The sequence below is a fragment of the Erigeron canadensis genome, chromosome 6, assembly GCF_010389155.1.
Source record: "Erigeron canadensis isolate Cc75 chromosome 6, C_canadensis_v1, whole genome shotgun sequence".
NCBI classification, from domain to species: domain Eukaryota; kingdom Viridiplantae; phylum Streptophyta; class Magnoliopsida; order Asterales; family Asteraceae; genus Erigeron; species Erigeron canadensis.
The window spans coordinates 20,383,164-20,400,923 of record NC_057766.1 but is presented as its reverse complement, the minus strand read 5'-3'; the positions used below and the strand labels follow the sequence as shown (position 1 = coordinate 20,400,923).

Sequence of the window (17,760 nt, the reverse complement as noted above, 5' to 3'; positions counted from 1 at the left end):
ACATTGCAATCACCCGAAGCAATAATATTAGCAGGTACAGCGCTACTGCGTCATTTTTAATGGGATTTTATTTGCCGTTATACAAAAAGAGGCAGTTGGAGGAATCTATACTTTTAGGATTACGTGAAGCTTAATTAGGATCGTTGGATGTGTCGCAATGGAGTAGGTAGACTATCTAAGCTCAACTAGCTACGATGTTTTCTAAACATCAATCATGGTAATACAACACTAGATACCAAAGAAAAAAACATACTCCTACTAAATTTCCCTTTACCAAAGCTCAATTAATAAGGTATACTGTATAACATGACTATATTATGGGGGAGGTTAGTAGCCACATAAAATTAAACTAGAATCATCATCCACCCATCAAAAAACTAGAACAATCAACCACATAATAAGCATATTAAGCCTATAACAATTTTAAAAATCTACCTAACCTCACATGACTATTGACTATTGAGCACCTTCCTCCTCCAAAACAATATACCGACTCTAATAATAACTTCCAAACAACTAAAGTTAAAGTTAGATAGAACATGTCTAAAGTTCACACAGTAGACAACTGATCATAGAGAACGCACGCCAAAACTTTGCAGACTGAATTACATATAGCCATATAGACAACAAAAGAAGTAATTAAATGGTAGGAAGTTATTATAAAGAGTTAATGAGTTATATAGGTCACATAGTTCAAAAGCACAACGTACCACATCATTGAGATTCCTAATATCATCCCAATAATCTACAAGTCAACCCATGAAAGCAATCCATAAAAACAAACAAAGGCCTTAAAAAGGTAGACAGGTTCAAAAAACTCCTTTTTTATAAAAGTATCCAAAGACTATCTGGAGGTGTCCTAAGAACGAAGAAGTGACGACGTTGTTGGTTTCCGCAGTGTGTGGCACCTACATTGTCGCTGGTGGGTTGAAAGGAGTTGGCGGGTAGCTGTTTTTAAAAAAATCTGATGGAACGGAATTTGGAATTAGCTATGGTAATTCACAAGCATAATTCAGAATTCCTTTCCCTCAAACTCCTTTGAATCCTGCTGTTTTAAAAGAATGTGATGGAACGAAACTTGGAAGTAGCTATGTTAACTCATAAGCATAATTCTTAATTCCTTTCCCTCTAACTCCTGAATCCTACTGTCTTAAAGGAATGCGATGGAACGGATTTTGGAATTAGCTATGTTAACTCATAAGCATAATTCTGAACTCCTTTCCCTCAAATTCCTTTGTATCAGGTGAACCAAACAGCTTCAAGCTCTATTTATAGGCAAAGTGAAATTTCCAAAGACAATGGTTTTTTATGATAAAATAGTCATGTACAACAATATATATGTAAAACAAACAAAAACGGACGTCTTTAAAGTCCAAAAAAGGATTCGGTCATTAGCTTTTTTTAGAAGGTCCAACTTTGATGTTTTCAAATGTAAACAAGAATTCAATAGCCGGGCATTATATACAAGATAGGTACCAGTGCAATGCAGCGGCAGTGGCGGCAACGGGTGGTGCTAGTAGCGGTGGTAGTAACGATGTAGTTATTAATCTAAAAGTAATTGACGTAAATAGTAGTGTAGTTATTTATGGTTAAGGGATGTATCTATTATATATAACTTTATTTAGAATATTATAGAGATATTAGATGGAAATACTTAAATTAATTAATAAAGAAGATAGATAGTTTGGATAAATATGAGTGTAAAATATTTTAGGGATATATTGGGTAAATTTAGTGTGTGAGTTAGAAATGTGTTAAAAATTAAGGGTATTTTAGGTATTTTAAAGATAGTGATTAAGGGTATTTTAGGTATTTTAAAGGTAGAGAGTCGAAAATATAGGAGATAATTTGTTTATTAATATAGCATAGATATAGATATAGATATATACTAGCCGAATGTCCACGCGATGCAGCGATGAAATTGGGTGATAGGTCATCAAAGGTGATCGATCATAGGGGATGATGTGAACCGGTTTAAATTTGGATTTCATATGCAAAAAAATGACTCAAAAACAATCATAGAACCCTATTATATTGGAATTTTATTTTATTTTTATATCTATTACTTATTGTTGATAAATATGTTAATATATTTAAATTTTTTGATTTTTAATAATGTACAAGTCAAAATCAATTGTATGTTTTAGATGAAAATACACAACAAAATCAATTCGGTTTATATATCATACAAATTTTATATTTAAAGATTTAATTAGTTACAAAAACGTTTCGGCAAATTTTAGTATTAGTATCATATTTTTTCCTTAACAATTGAATGTTTAATTAATGACTTAAAAAGATAAAAACGTAAAAAAAAAAAAAAGATGAAACCTGAAAACTGATCTAAACTAAACTGGAAAACTGACAAAACCGAATCAAAACAAACAAAAGCCGAATCCAACAATTTCAATTTACTAAAAACCGAAAGGATCATCTATACTTAATATCAAAGAAAATACCCCCCATGTTGAAAGTTACATGGGGAAATGTCTAAAATACTCTCCCATGTAATATTTCACCTATAACCCTTTAAAATATTTTTACATACACTATTATCTTAACATTAATAATTAAATTACACTATCAATCCTTTATTTTCTGAAATATCTCCATTAACCTTTTAAATCAATTACTTTTATATGAATTATCTACGGCACTCGACGTCGCATCCATTACCAACACTCGCCTCCACCACCACACCGTCGCCGTCACGACCACCGCCGCATCGCGCGGGTACAATGCTAGTTTGAGTTTAAGCTTTTTTTCTAAAACCTACCCGAACATGCCTTTAACATTGATCCATTAAAACCAAGCAACATGACAACATATAATTGATTAGACTTTCTAGTTTGTAGTCATAATTTTTATGCCATTAATTTTAACTGGGAAGTGATCTATATCAATTATTCGCCATCCACAATAAATGTATATATTTTATTGCACAAATTATAACTACGTAAAGCATATATTGTTAGTGGATTAATTGTTGTAGATATATCATTCCCTATTATAATTATTGAATTCTTATTTAATTTTTCCATTTAAAACAAGGAAGGAAAAAAAAAAAAAAAAAAACAATAATAACAAACAAACAGGGTTACATTTCCTGTTTACCATCCATTCATTATTCAGTTTTAACATAATCTTTGGTTTCACCACCACCTCTCCCTTCTTTTCCCCTCTCACCTCACCACTCCCTCTCTCTCCTTTCTTCACTCTCATCTTGGATCCACCCATCATTTTCACAGATCTCTTCAATTCATATCAAATTAAAAATATCTTCAAAAATTTTAATTTTTTTTATTTTATAAAATTATAAAATCATGAGCTTGGTGGGTCCAGCTGTATCTAGTGCGAATGGAAACGTTGATGAATATATTACCCAGCTCATGCAATGCAAACCCTTATCTGAACAAGAGGTATTTTTTTAATTTCGTTTTAATCTTATTCTTTTACATATTTTAAATATCTATTTTTTTTTTTTTTTGAATTTTTGTTTATATTTGATGATATATTGATTTGTTTGTTATGTTTTGTGATTCATCTGATTTGTTTGGGTTGGGTTTTGTTTTATATATGTTATTGTTATGTTATATATACAGATCTGGTTACTGTGTCAGATCTGTTACATAAATTATTATTTTTATTTAATTGTTACTTTCAATGTTTTAGTGGGTAAGTGTGTTTTTTTATTTATGTTGTTTCGATAATTGATCTATGTTATAACATGAAAATATATATATATACATATGTAAATTTTTTGGAATAAATATTATTACTTTCTGGAAAATTACTTAAGAATTTGAGGCTAAAAATTAAAATACAGTAGTATTGTTTAGGACTTCAGGTGGCGTAGTGGTTAAAGGTTAGTCTCAAAAGGTTAAAATATCTGAGGTCCATAGTTCAAATCCTAGGAGCAAATAGATAGACCCGTTGTGGCCTACGAGGTTGAACTGTGATGCAACGGATCCAGGCTACCTGCAAAGTGGGTGGTCGCCCTTTGATTAGTTGGCTCGCAAGTCGCAAAGCAGGTCAAATACCCAGGTTAACCGTTAACGAGGAAAAAAAACATTAGCTTTTGAAGAAGTTAGTTTAAGATCTGTATCTTTTGTTATTATCCATTAATTGATGCAAGATTAGACCTTTAAGTGTTAAGTAGTTGTGTAACATCAGAATAAATTGATGTTTTCTTGATAGTAGTGGAGCAATGTTTTTGTTATTCTTCTAATGCATTTTGCTGATATCCAAAACTGTTAGATGAAAGCAACTATGCGGCATTTCGTGTGACTCTTATCATGGTAAACAATAATTTAAAGTGTGGTGCTTGATGCGATGTAGGTTAGAGTGCTATGTGAGAAGGCTAAGGAGATTCTGATGGTGGAAAGCAATGTACAGGTATGTTTGGGTTTCTATTCTCTGATTTGTAGGACTTCATATATAACTAGGCTAGAAAAAAAAAACGATTATTTGTTGGTCCGATTGTGAATGGTGTTTTGTATTCAAGCACTTTTTTTTCATTGCATGATAAAGTTGTTACCGTTTTGCATTTTTTCTGCAGCCTGTTAAAAGCCCAGTGACAATATGTGGTGATATTCATGGACAATTCCATGATCTTGCAGAGCTCTTTCGCATTGGAGGGAAGGTGTGTGTGGTTTCTTGTGTTGTTTCCTGAGTTAAAACTTGTCTGTTGATTCTGTTACTTTCTTATTGTAGTGCCCTGATACAAATTATTTATTCATGGGGGATTATGTTGATCGTGGTTATTACTCAGTCGAAACGGTGACAGTAAGCTCTAGATCCTGTGCATTCTTGCTGTTTATTTATTTATTTTGTGAACTGATGTAGGAAACAACATGACATTTGAATGTATCATTTTTTCTCATTCTAGTCTTTTGGATCTTTTAGTTACTGGTGGCCCTCAAAGTGCGGTATCCTCAACGCATCACCATATTAAGAGGAAACCATGAAAGTCGCCAGGTACCACTTTCTTGAGTGACTAACCATTTTTATATATACTTTGATTGATTTAAAGAATCTTTTGAATCTAGTTTTATCATCATTGCTTAATATACATGTAAACTGATATTTTGGTCCTTGCGCAGATTACTCAAGTTTACGGGTTTTACGATGAATGCCTACGAAAGTGAGTATCCCAAGTCTTCACTTTACAATAATTGTCAAACAGGTAGTCGAGTAGTTCTCTTAAATAATTGCCTAATTTTACAACCGGTTACATTTCGCAGATATGGTAATGCTAGCGTGTGGAAGACATTTACGGATTTGTTCGACTATTTTCCACTGACTGCATTGGTTTGTATCGCTACTCCAACCTCTCTAATTATATAACCATTACTTGTGGTGAATGCATTTGTTTATATAATATACTTTTTACATGTTATTTTGTAGGTTGAGTCTGAAATTTTTTGCCTTCATGGTGGATTATCTCCTTCAATTGAGACCCTTGATAATATAAGAAATTTTGACCGTGTTCAAGAAGTTCCGCATGAGGGGCCAATGTGTGATCTTTTATGGTCTGACCCAGATGATCGGTGTGGTTGGGGTATCTCACCACGTGGTGCTGGATACACATTTGGTCAAGTATGTCTGACACCGCTTCTTAAGTTTCGTTTGATTTACTTGTGGCATTATTAAACCATATTTTGTATTTTCAGGACATATCTGAACAATTTAATCATTCAAATGGCTTAAAGCTCATTGCTAGGGCACATCAGCTGGTTATGGAGGGATTCAACTGGGGTCATGTAATAACTTAACCTGTGTAGCTTAATGTTCATTTTAGCTTGTAAAATGCTTTTTTACTGACTTTGTTATGGTTGTAACAGGAACAAAAAGTAGTGACAATCTTTAGTGCACCAAATTATTGTTACCGTTGTGGGAATATGGCTTCCATTCTTGAGGTAGACGACTGCAAGGGCCACACATTCATTCAGGTCTGTATTTCTCTGAAAACCAATTAGTACTTCAAAACGACCATAGAGTGGTGGCTGCTTTTCCCCATAATTGGGTTGTTTTTTGTTGTGTTTGTGTCTCATGTAAAGTTTAAAATAAAAAGTTAGCTAAAAGGGGATGGGTCAAATGTTGCAAACCTGTTGAAAGTGTTGATTTCGAATGCACACAATCTTATAGAAATTTTCATTATTCTTGAGGTGATGTTTTGTAATCATAATCATTGATGTTAGTGTTAGAAATGGACAAAAACTGTTTGCGGGTCAACTATACTTGACTTGTTTTGTTCGTGCTAAAATGATGTGTTTCGCCCCCGCACCATAATAATTTGATGAATTTCCGCGTTGACTGTTTTCTTAACCTTTCGGCCTATCCACATCTGATCACATCTAGATATATCTCATGTAACTAAAGAGAATCTCGAATTGCAGTTTGACCCAGCTCCTAGGAGGGGTGAGCCAGATGTAACTCGTCGGACACCGGATTACTTTTTATGAGGTAGCAGGTGCAGTCTCTTTTGGTCCACCTTTTGCCCGTTAGCCACAATGATGCGTTATGTGAGTACCATGTAAGATGGGTGGTGATGCTTCATTTGGCATAAACCAAATGGGGCTGAAACTCCTGGGAAAGAAATGCAGCAATCCTTGGGACTCTTTTGCATCATCATCTAGCAGTTCCTTTCAGCTCTGATTTATTATGTCTGTTGTTGGTAGAAGCATAAAGCTGGGTGAGGATATATAGAAGAAAAACAATTTAACGTTGTCTTTTTGTTGATGCCTGATATTGTTTTTTTTTTGCTATATTTTTTTACTGTAGTTAATGAACACTTGCTGTTAACTCACTATTGTGCATCTGTTGGTAATTCTTGAGAGGTCTCTGTTGTCCCTTAATGTTTGCTTATTGGGAATTATGTATCGATTCATACATTAATGCATGCTGATTAGACAACTAATATTGAGCTTTCTAGAGTTGAATATAAAGTCAGGGGTAGTTGTGACCATCATTGCAGGTGTGCCTCTGGCCATCAGCTGGATGGGTTAGGTTTTTAGCTCTTTTGGGTCTTGTAAAAGTAAATTGTCCTGGTGGTTGGACTATCTCTGACGACCCGTGTGGTTAATTGGCCGACGTGAGGTTACTTGGCCCTAAATGCCACATGCCGCCCTTTCTATCTTTGACCATAATACAAGGCTGGTCCTTGGTCGGAATAAAGATGCATCCGAACGAGTATTAAAGTAGTATCAAAATGATATTAGAGAAAGAAGGTACAAAAGATGACATGTACCATTCATGTAACAATGTACGTGCAAGAACGACCAAAATGATAAGGTACTTGTTGAGTATGGGGTCGGCTCTTGGTAGCATATACCTTGTCAAGTTTAGGTTTGGGTTTGACATTACCCTTCCTGAATCTGATTCATTGTCATTCCTAATTGTATCAGGTAGTGATAGTAGATGTAGTTTGGTTAAAATTACTGGTTTCATATCTGCAATATCAAAATTACACCAATAAGATTATTTACAATTTCGCACTCGGATCAAATTTCGCGTTGACAATCATTAGTTGTGTCGTTAAGTAGCCCCATGTGTCTTGCACATAAAGTATATGAAACATGTAATATTAACAAACCACATGTACCATCCATGTAATTCCAGTTATTATTTATGAAGAAATTTTCTTTTTGTTAATAAATTTAATGCTATTTTAAAATAAACTTATAATTTTAAAAAACTATTGTTACTTTAATTATGTATTAAAAACTGCGTTTTTAAAAACCATATGTCAACCCGTTTTTCTAAAACTACGTTTTCTCCATATGAAAATGCAAACAAGGTATTATTTTGGCAAATAATTTTTTGTCAAAATCTACGTTACGCGGAATAACTTAATAAGCGATTACTCATTAACTATACACATCTTAATTAGGGGTGTTCTAACATCCAAAGTTTTGGATATTCGAATTTTGGATATCTGAAAATTCGGATAGTGGATTTCAATATCCAAACACATATCCAAAATTTCGGATATTCAAAATTAAATATCCGAAATATTTGAACTTTGAAAAAAAAAAAAAAATTTCGGATATTTCTGAATATTTTTGAATATTTTCGGATTTTTTTGGATGTTAAAATATATATTAGAAGTTTTTTTAAAAAAAATAAAGTTTCCAGATATTTGATTTTTCGAAATCCGATCGGATTTTATACCGATAATTTTGAACGCCACTCTAGTCTCCATACATGTAAACGTCCGCAAATCAGCAACAAAAATCTGTAAAAAGAAAAGGAAAAAATTAGTAACAAAAATAGAAATTCCTATATTTTAAGTCACCTCCTTCAAACGGGGAGCACCATCAACAATGGCGATCCCAAAAAGACCCAAATCAGCCAGATCCCCATTATTCATACTTATCATATCCACCATTTCTATCATCTCCTTTCTTTACCTTGTTTCTTCACTAACAAACCCATTTACAAATATTTCTAATAAAGAAAAACACTCCATTATTCATCATCATCATCATGATTCAGATAATAAATATTTGTATTGGGGTAACAGAATTGACTGCCCAGGTAAACACTGTGAATCTTGTGCAGGTCTTGGTCATCAAGAATCTAGTCTCCGTTGTGCCCTTGAAGAAGCCATCTTTTTACAGCGGTAACTTTCCTTTCTTTCTTCTTCTTCTTTTTTTTTTTCTTTTTTTTTTTTTTCTTTTTTTTTTTCTTTTTTTGAATTTCTAAAAAAAGATTTGTAATTTGGATACTTTTTTTAATTGCCCCCTAAAAATAGTTACCAACTGTCAATGTAGTGTAGGGGTGATAACTGATAATGATCCCAGTCGAGTATCAGGAATTTTAGGCTCGGCGTATTTAAAAGTGTGTTCTGACTCGAGTTTGAATATTTAGTTAATGTTCGAGCTCGAACTCAGATACTGTTTATAGGACTATTGTTAGTGAAATTTATATATTTCTGTGTTTGGTAACAAAAAGGTGGAGACTTTATTAGATTTAGGTATGATGGATTTGTTTGTTAATTGTTATAATGTTGAACGTTAGCGATGCCAATGGAGGTTTAATTAGTTAAATGAGTGCTAATTGTTATTGTTTCTGGTGTCTATACGCGTTTATAATACATTTGGACCCTCATGCATTGCGTGCGTACATGCTAGTGTGTTTTTAAGGGAAAAAAGTAAGTGAAATTCAACTACATTTTGCTTATTCATGAGTATATATTAAACACATGATGGGCACAGAACTGAAAACAAATTGGATAATAGTCCAGTTCCATAACAGTAAGTGAGATATATACTATTGAATGATAAAAGTGTAGTTAAGTAAGTGACGTTTTTCAAAACAAAGATGGCTTTGATGACTTAATTGCATTTTTGTTGTACGTTTATGCAACATTTTGATATATATCTTATAAATATAGGGTATTTAGTTAGCTAAATCTCACCTCCTCCATACCCCGCCTTTGATGGGACTAGGTATCTTTGTTGTTGGTATATAGTTGGCTACATGACAGTTTTCCCTTTTCTACTGAATGATGTAGCCCGATTAGTAAGACCCATTTGAAAATACATACAGGTTCGTTCCTTACTTAGCCAAAGAGGAACCTGTTTTATTAGGAAAATAAAAAAAAGGGATTATTACCTATGGATGTAACTAACTATGTCAGAATGTTTATGTTATGTAAAGATCTTGTAAAATGTCTATGTCATGTAATGAACTTTCAAATCCCGATTAATGGATGTACGTGACCACTCAAAAACTTACACGTGGCAGCTTATATGGTTGCCACATATACCCTGGTACATCCAATAACCAGAATTTGAAAGTTCATTACATTACATAGACATTTTACGAGATTTTTACATAACATAGACATTTTGGTATAGTTAGTTACATCCATAGGTAATAATCCCAAAAAAAAATTCTTTTTTGAGGGTAAACACTTTGTTGGAAGTCTGCTTTATTAGTAGGCCGCTAAGTTACTTTGAACTATGTTACACATGATGGGCTTAAGACAGTTTTGGTGTGGGCAGAATTGGGCTGTCAGGAAGTTAATCTCTTGGTAATTGTAGCAGTTGTACCGAGGGATAAAATGGAAATTTCGGTACATGATCTTGAGGATAGACACTTAGTTTGAGACAAGTATGGTGTAGTGTAGGTTGTATAGGAGCCTATAATATAAAAGTATAACTAACTATAGATGGAAATGCTTAACTCACAATAGATAATTGTTATGTGTGAATTGTTTAAAAAGTTTTTAGGTTTGGATGTAGATGAACTATGCATGGAAAAATGATCTGTTTAGAATTACTCCAGAATCGACATTGTGCACATTTAGCTTGAAATTGGAAGTGTAATCAAATTTTTGTGTGTGTATTGACTCAGTGGCTGTGGCTAAACCTACGATATACAGTATCAGGATAACAAGTTTGTGATGATAATGATAGAATGTTATCAGATAATCATTTAATTTATACCCAATAATCTAAAAAAAAGGTTTGTGATGATAACTGGTTGTTGTAATAACGGAGATATTGTGAGAAAATCCACTCTAACCAAACTAGTCTTTTTCTGTTTCTCTTTTATTTTCTCGCAGAACATTTGTGATGCCTTCTAGGATGTGTATAAATCCAATACACAATAACAAAGGTATTCTGCATCATTCCGACAATGTTAGCTCACAGGAAAGGTGAGTTGTTTTTTGCTTTTCTGAAATATGATCTATGATTGGTCTTTTGGATTTTGGAATTATTTAGTTTTTGCTAAACCATTAGATTTATCACTTGTTTCTTAGGTGGGCTGCAAGCTCTTGTGCCATGGATTCTTTGTATGATTTGGACCTCATATCTAACAGGGTACCTGTAATATTAGATAATTCAAAAACTTGGTTCCAAGTTATGTCAACAAGTATGAAACTGGAATCTAGAGGAGGTGCTCATGTGGAAGGAGTTAGACGGGGTGATTTAAAGGAAAAAAAGGAGTACTCGAAGATTCTACTTATAAATCGAACTGCAAACCATTTGTCATGGTAAGAACCCCCATAAACTTTACACAAATCAACTAAATCCATAAATACTCATAACCACATTGCAGTTTAGATGGTTCAACAGGCTGTAGGTCTAAATAATAGAAGTTCATAGTTAGGTGTTTTTAAATTTATTAATTTGTGTTGTTTGTAGGTATTAATCACGATAATCATTCAGGTTCATGGAATGTAAAGATCGAAATAACCGCAGCTCTGTGTTGTTGCCACATTCATTTCTTCCTTCAATGGCTGCCAAAAAACTTAGAGATGCAGCACAGAAGGTAGCCTTTCCTTTTTCGTTTCCGTTCTTTTATTTATATATCTATTGAAGTTATATTTAACTGACTTGCCTTGAATAAGCCATTCGATCTATTTAAACACCTGTAAGGTTTTTCGTTATACTAATACTAAGTATATATTCTGTTCTGGTAATAATCTACGTTGCAAGTACTACTGAACAGCAATCAAGTTCTACAAATGTTCCACCAAAGGTCACAAAAGTCTTTTTCTCTTTCCTCCCCTTGAAGAACACGCACACAGAGGCACTTGTTAAGCATCAGTTAGAACTTATTCAATTGAGAGGGGGAGTGAATAGGTTGAGTTTAATTTTAGTCGGGTTCTTAAAACATGAAAGTGTATGCTTTATAAAAAATTTGTTTGTAACAATAAAATAAACTAGAGAGTACTAGAAGTAAGAAAATCACAACTACGAAGAATTTAGAGATTTATGTCATGAGGGCGGATGCTAACTGATCCTCTTCACTTTACTCCTGGATCTTCAATCGAGAGTTATCTTCACTAACTTGTCTCTTCAACTCAAAGAATAATGAATACATGTATCCGTCAGTCTAGGGATTAACACCATTTTTATTCTCACTTAAGATGTTAATTATAAATTACACACCCCTCAAGGAATAATCTAATCTCAGGAAAAAAGTCTCTCCTACTTAAGGAAGAAATCATTTAGCACACCTTCCCTTAATCAAGGAACGACCATTGAGAATAAGTTCACATTGAGATTGGTAAGGTGGTAGAGTAGCAAGGATTGAGATTGGTAGGGTGGTAGAGTAGCAAGGAATGTAATAAGATTATGCTTTTGGACCATATTGGATTGGGCCAAATTTGGCCAGGGCAGGCCCAGCTACAACACGAAGCAGTAAAAGGAGGTGGAGAGAAATTAGGAGAGCCAATACTCTAACTGCAAGAGAGTGGGGGTAACGGGATGGGGATTTAACTGTTCCCCCCAAAATTAAGCTTAAGTAGGCAGTTTGCATCTTTCTTTTGCTGTCAATGACTTATTATCAGTTTAAGGTAGTATGCCTTGTACTTGGAGACCACCCTTCTCGAACAGGGCATCTATCTGTAGGGTTCTAACAATTAGTTTCATTGCCGGGAAATCAAATGGCTCCTCAAACCCCAAGTAACCCAGATCCAAATATTTGTAATACAAACAAGCTAGACCCTGTTGCTGTTAAATTGGCAGCCATAGCATCTTCTATGGAATCCCTACAATCTAATTTTGCAGCCCTCAAAGCTCGTGACAAGAATAAGGAAAAATGGGGAGGAGGGTCTAATGGATATGAAGAAGAAGACTCCTTTGGATGCATTCACCGCCATAACAGCACGCACAACAAAATCAATTTTCTCTTTTTTAGCGAACGGTGATCCGCGACTGACTGCGAGGATTGGTTTTGAAGGCTGAAAAATATTTTCGGTATTACAATATCCCCGAGGACGAGAAAGTTGATGTTGCAGCCAATCAGCCATGCATCTAGAGGGTGACGCCTTAGATTTTTACTCTTGGGTCGCCGTTGGTCAGATATCGAGTTCTGAGATGAATTGGTGCGAGCCCTTCAAAAAAATTTCGGGCCTGAGTTCCATAATCCAGATGAGCATTTATGCAGCGTTAAACAAACTGGAACCATGCAAGAATACCGACAAGCGTATAGCAAACGTTCGTCTCGCATCACTAATTGGCCCAAGCACTGCTTGTTTGGGGTATTTCTGAACGGTCTGAAGGATGACCCCGAAGCAGATGTTCACATTCACAAAACCAGTATAGTTTACAAAGCTATGAATATCGCTCGAGTTTGAATCCTAGGTTAGCCATATGAAATCTGGAAATTTTTTTAATACTTCTTGAGTCAAAATTGAACAGAATCCTCCAACCTCTAGTATGCTGATTCCAGCCCAGAAAACAGCAGATAATTGTCTTTCTGATCCATAAAAACAGGGGCGATATCTTCGTGGGAAATGCTTTCGGTGCGGGGATAAATATGGTCGCGGACACAGGTTTAAGTCGAGAAGTTTTAAGCTTTTTAAAATAGCAGACTGCCAGACTCAGGAGTGCCCCGCTGAACTAGCCAAAATCAGCCTTCACACACTCGTTGATCACTCCTTTTTATCGACCATGAAACTTCGTGGCATTTTGGAAAAGGCTCAAGTTTTAATTCTGATTGATAGCGGGTCTACACATAACTTCATTGCAAATAAATTTGTCAGAGATTTACACTTCATCACCCATTTCATTTCCTCTTTCATTGTCCAAATTGGTAATGGTGATATCCTACGTTGTAACCGATCTGCAAGGATGTTATGCTGCAAACTTCTTGCCTACAAGCCAAACATGACTTCTACCCATTTGCCTTAGGAGGGACTAATGTGGTGTTTGGTTTTCAAAGGTTAGCAACACTCAACACAGTCCAGGTGAATTGGAAGGAAATGTTTATGGAATTCACTATCAATGGTAAGGAGTACAAGCTACTGGGAATTCCACCAGACCTTCAGCTTCATTTCATCATACCTGACTTGAGGACAAGTCACATTTTGGGGCACGATGTATTGATAAGACCATGACATTGGACCATACTGGATTGGGCCAAATTAGGTCAGGGCAGGCCCAGCTACAACAGGAAGCAGTAAAAGGAGGTGGAGAGAAACTAGGAGAGCCAATACTCAAACTGCGAGAGAGTGGGGGTAACGGGATGGGGAATTAACTGTTCCCACCAAAATTAAGCTTAAGTAGGCAGTTTGCATCTTTATTTTGCTGTCAATGTTATTATTATCAGTTTAAGGTAATAGACCTTGTACTTGGAGACCACTCTTCTCGAACAGGGCATCTATCTGTAATCTTTTTTATTTTTAATCAATCAAATCAACTTAGGGTTTTAACAGAATGTATGGTCTAATCTTCTATAACGAATTTCAAGCGCCTATGAATTAGTTCCAAGAAAGCGGCCGTTCAGGTCAGGAATCAAGGTTGTTGATGTAGTTGCTTTCTTTCAGGGATTTTATCACTTATGTTTGAAAATCTTCCCAAGAGAGGATAATGCTCGATAATCTCTCCCGAGGGAAGATAAATTCAACCTTTTTTTGATCTAAAAAATTTATAAACTTTGCAGGGTTTTATAAAAGGTAGGATTTGTTTATAAAAAATGTGTTTATTAAGTTTGTAAATTGTGTTCATTATTTAGTGATCATTCTATGAATACACATTACTTACGTTTAGATTTTGTTGTGTCTATGCCATAAGGTGTGCATGCTCATTGTTGACTTGACAATATGCAGTTTGTTGAGGGCCCCCACCACGGCTAACCAATTTAACACTGGAAATGCGAACCAATCAATTGTTGAAACAGATACTTGCATTTTTTTTCTTTTTGCTTCCTGAAACATATGCATCCATGTACTGCTCATACATACTTTTATATTTATGCTAGTTTCTCAGTTTCTGATTAAAGGGACTTAATATTTGGTTGGTCCAGATTATGGCACTTCTTGGTGATTATGATGCTATTCATGTTCGACGAGGTGATATTTTAAATACAAGAAAAGACAGGTTTGGTGTTGCCAGGACTTTGCATCCTCATCTTGACAGAGACACACGTCCTCAGTTTATTCTGTGTAGAATCGCAAACTGGGTTTCACCTGGGCGGATAATATTTATCGCCTCAAATGAGAAGACGCCGAATTTCTTTTCCCCTCTTTCTGCGAGGTAACTTTTTATTATTCAGCTTTCCTTTGAACCTGTGAATTACATGATTATTTCTGGATTAGAACAAATTCAACTTGGTAGGGCTAGGTGTTGAAACTAACGCCACTTTTGTGAGTTATAACAGAGCATTAAAAAGGGAAAAGAGGCATATTTCGAAATATACCATGTAGCCTTTTTTTTGGATACCATGACTCCAAAAACAAAGTTAAATTATTTTTTCAGTTAATTATGGTGATTTTTAATAATGTCAGGTACAAACTAGCTTATTCGTCGAACTACAGCAGGATCTTGGATCCAGTAGTCGAGAATAATTATCAGCTGTTTATGATAGAAAGACTTATCTTGGCCGGAGCCAAAACCTATATTAAAACATACAAGGAGACTGAAACAGATCTCAGCCTAACTGATGACCCCAAAAAGAACACAAAAATATGGCAAGTACCCGTTTACACAAAAGAAGGATGCTGAGTTTTCCCTCACTTCACATCACATTCTTTTTCTTTTTTGTTTTTATTTTTTATTTTTCCTTTTGCTGGTTTGTTTTCTTGTAATCTGTCAATTGATTGCTTACTTAAAGCTTGTAATTTAGTTTAGAACTTGCGTACAAAAACTAGTGGTTTTACACAGAAATCGGGTACATTGTCTAGCTACTACAGAATCTCAGTGAATGCATACAACATGCTTTTAGCTCTGTTTCTGCTTACAATATCGCTCTGGTATACGTAGGCGGTAGGCGGATGCTGGCTATGTTTGGCACAAACTTTTCAGGAGCTTTAGCTTTACATTTTAAACTAAAAACTCCTAAAATGTTGAAAGTTTTGTTTGGATGGAACTAGCTTTATCTTTTATTTGAAAGAAAAAGCTCCAAAATAAAACGCTAGTTGAAGTAGCGTTTTAGGAGCTTTAGCTTTTCGATGAAGCTTTTACTCTTTAAAAGCTACACAAATGTCTCTTAAAGTTAAGCTACAGTTTACAGCTCTAACTAAAAGCTACAGTTACAAGCTACAGTTACCAGCTACAGCTACTTTTGCCAAACATACCCGCTATCTCTCACTTTTAAAGATAGGATGCCATTTTTCATATCAATTGAACAAGAAAAAAAAAACCAGCGTATATTGGTTACCAACAAGGTAAATGAAAACTATAAATCAGCATTCAGCATTATTTATTAATATTAAAAAAAAAAAAAAAAAAACCTAAAGACCAAAATATGTTAAATGGAAAACATTATTCTAGATCATTTGTATAAGATTTTTGTTGCTAGGGATTGAGAAGAGGCTCCTTTGATACATTCGGATCTCTGTTTTACGTCCATATTTGCAATGCTCGAACTTTATTTCTTCACATACAACCCTACTTTTCAAGCAATAAACAAATAACCTTTTCTTGGTGTTTATGTTGATTGTCAACAATATATCTCTGTCTTTGTTCCAATAACCTATAACCCTTATGATGCCATTTTTAAGAGGTTCGCTTTTACTAAAACGACAATGTATCACCCATAATTTTTTCTGTTTCAATACCCAAACCTCCATGACCGATTCGCCAACATTATCAAACACAAGTCCAACTTCACCTAGTAAATCGACCAAATGATCAACACGCTCACCCTCTATTGTCTGTCTGGGAAGATCTATCAACGCGAATTCCTCCTGGGCCACATTAAAACATACTACTTTATTTCTTCCATCCTTGCCTTCAAACAACTGATGAAGGTCAAGACAAGCAAACAACCAATGTATACATCCATGAGCAAATACGCCTTCCCCTTTAGTAGGATAAGACATGACATTGGATATCGTACGCCATGAGTCGGTACCCAACACATGAACCATGGTAACTAGATTCTCCGTGATCAGATCAATACTCAAGGGTGATGCTAGTGATACTACAGGTTTATTGTAGAATACACACACCATCTTAAAAGTTCCGGTCCAACTATCAAAACCTAGCCCGGACGACAACATCAAACCTGACGGAAAATTGATATGTGGCACCATATAGCTTCTTTTCCTTGAAAGATCCATTACAACAAAAGTTGTGGTACCATGATACCTATCTTCTCTATCTTTAATAGAATAGATCAACCCGTTACAGGATCCTTCTACCAGGTTTAAATTATAACCCTTGGACCAGATATCGCGCTTGAACTCATAAACTGGGTCCTTAGTCATCTTCAAGTAAGTAACCCCCAAATATGTCGATTTGAAAGTAAGTAAAAACCAGAGTTTGCATGGATCCTCTGGAATATGTTTGACCATGAGGGGCATGGGTTCTTCTCCATGCTGAGCTAGTTCCGTGACTAGGATAGCGAGGCCAATATCGTCTATAAGGCTACACCATGATTTGCATACAGACCGAATTTGACACAAAAACTTGAGAGTAAATCTTGAGAAGATATCCAAGGTGATCTCCTTAGGTAATTTATCTATGTCTTTAGGTAATTCTTTCATGATACTGAATTGCATGTGAATTGGACGAACATCAATTTTATAGTACTATAGACACCTAATAATCTTTGGCTGCCGTATCAAATAACTTGTTTTAGGATTTTTGTTTTCATGGTTTAAGGATGTATCTAATGGGGTTTAATTCATTTTATATTCGTATAAATAGGATGAAAAAAAGACGGATAAAGAGATACAACTTTAGAGGTTAATTTAACCCTAGATTATTATCAAAGTGTAAGACTTTAATCCAAAAATTAAAGATTTTTCAATTTGATTAGTTAAATTGGATCGAGTTTAGACTATCCTAATAATTT

The 17,760-nt window shown here is 34.8% G+C and overlaps 3 protein-coding genes across 3 annotated transcripts; 2 read left to right on the top strand and 1 right to left on the bottom strand.

Moving 5' to 3' along the window:
* The first annotated feature begins 3,139 nt into the window (after positions 1-3,139).
* On the top strand, positions 3,140-6,857 carry LOC122603051 (serine/threonine-protein phosphatase PP2A-2 catalytic subunit-like). The gene is made up of 11 exons (XM_043775664.1): positions 3,140-3,419; positions 4,339-4,395; positions 4,559-4,642; positions 4,714-4,785; positions 4,906-4,977; positions 5,103-5,143; positions 5,244-5,310; positions 5,407-5,598; positions 5,673-5,762; positions 5,844-5,951; positions 6,399-6,857. The coding sequence occupies exons 1-11, from the start codon at positions 3,324-3,326 to the stop codon at positions 6,462-6,464; spliced, it is 945 nt and encodes a 314-aa protein (XP_043631599.1). The 5' UTR covers positions 3,140-3,323; the 3' UTR covers positions 6,465-6,857.
* A 1,357-nt stretch (positions 6,858-8,214) lies between these two features.
* On the top strand, positions 8,215-15,626 carry LOC122605076. Its single transcript, XM_043777948.1, has 6 exons — positions 8,215-8,623; positions 10,574-10,666; positions 10,772-11,005; positions 11,181-11,283; positions 14,767-14,996; positions 15,248-15,626. The coding sequence occupies exons 1-6, from the start codon at positions 8,325-8,327 to the stop codon at positions 15,462-15,464; spliced, it is 1,176 nt and encodes a 391-aa protein (XP_043633883.1). The 5' UTR covers positions 8,215-8,324; the 3' UTR covers positions 15,465-15,626.
* Positions 15,627-16,228: 602 nt separating this feature from the next.
* LOC122604433 lies at positions 16,229-17,449 on the bottom strand. Its single transcript, XM_043777327.1, has one exon. It carries the CDS (start codon positions 17,447-17,449, stop codon positions 16,229-16,231), a length of 1,221 nt encoding a protein of 406 aa, XP_043633262.1.
* Between the last annotated feature and the right edge of the window lie 311 nt (positions 17,450-17,760).

What these genes read in the sequence shown, in the direction of transcription:
- LOC122603051 (XM_043775664.1), top strand. Translation starts at nt 3,324, where the DNA reads ATGAGCTTGGTGGGTCCAGCTGTATCTAGTGCGAATGGAAACGTTGAT. An exon ending in TACGATGAATGCCTACGAAA is followed by an intron (nt 5,144 to 5,243) that starts GTGAGTATCCCA and finishes TACATTTCGCAG; the next exon opens with ATATGGTAATGCTAGCGTGT. An exon ending in AGGGCCACACATTCATTCAG is followed by an intron (nt 5,952 to 6,398) that starts GTCTGTATTTCT and finishes CTCGAATTGCAG; the next exon opens with TTTGACCCAGCTCCTAGGAG.
- LOC122605076 (XM_043777948.1), top strand. Translation starts at nt 8,325, where the DNA reads ATGGCGATCCCAAAAAGACCCAAATCAGCCAGATCCCCATTATTCATA. An exon ending in GAAGCCATCTTTTTACAGCG is followed by an intron (nt 8,624 to 10,573) that starts GTAACTTTCCTT and finishes ATTTTCTCGCAG; the next exon opens with AACATTTGTGATGCCTTCTA. An exon ending in TTAGAGATGCAGCACAGAAG is followed by an intron (nt 11,284 to 14,766) that starts GTAGCCTTTCCT and finishes TGGTTGGTCCAG; the next exon opens with ATTATGGCACTTCTTGGTGA.
- LOC122604433 (XM_043777327.1), bottom strand. Translation starts at nt 17,449, where the DNA reads ATGAAAGAATTACCTAAAGACATAGATAAATTACCTAAGGAGATCACC.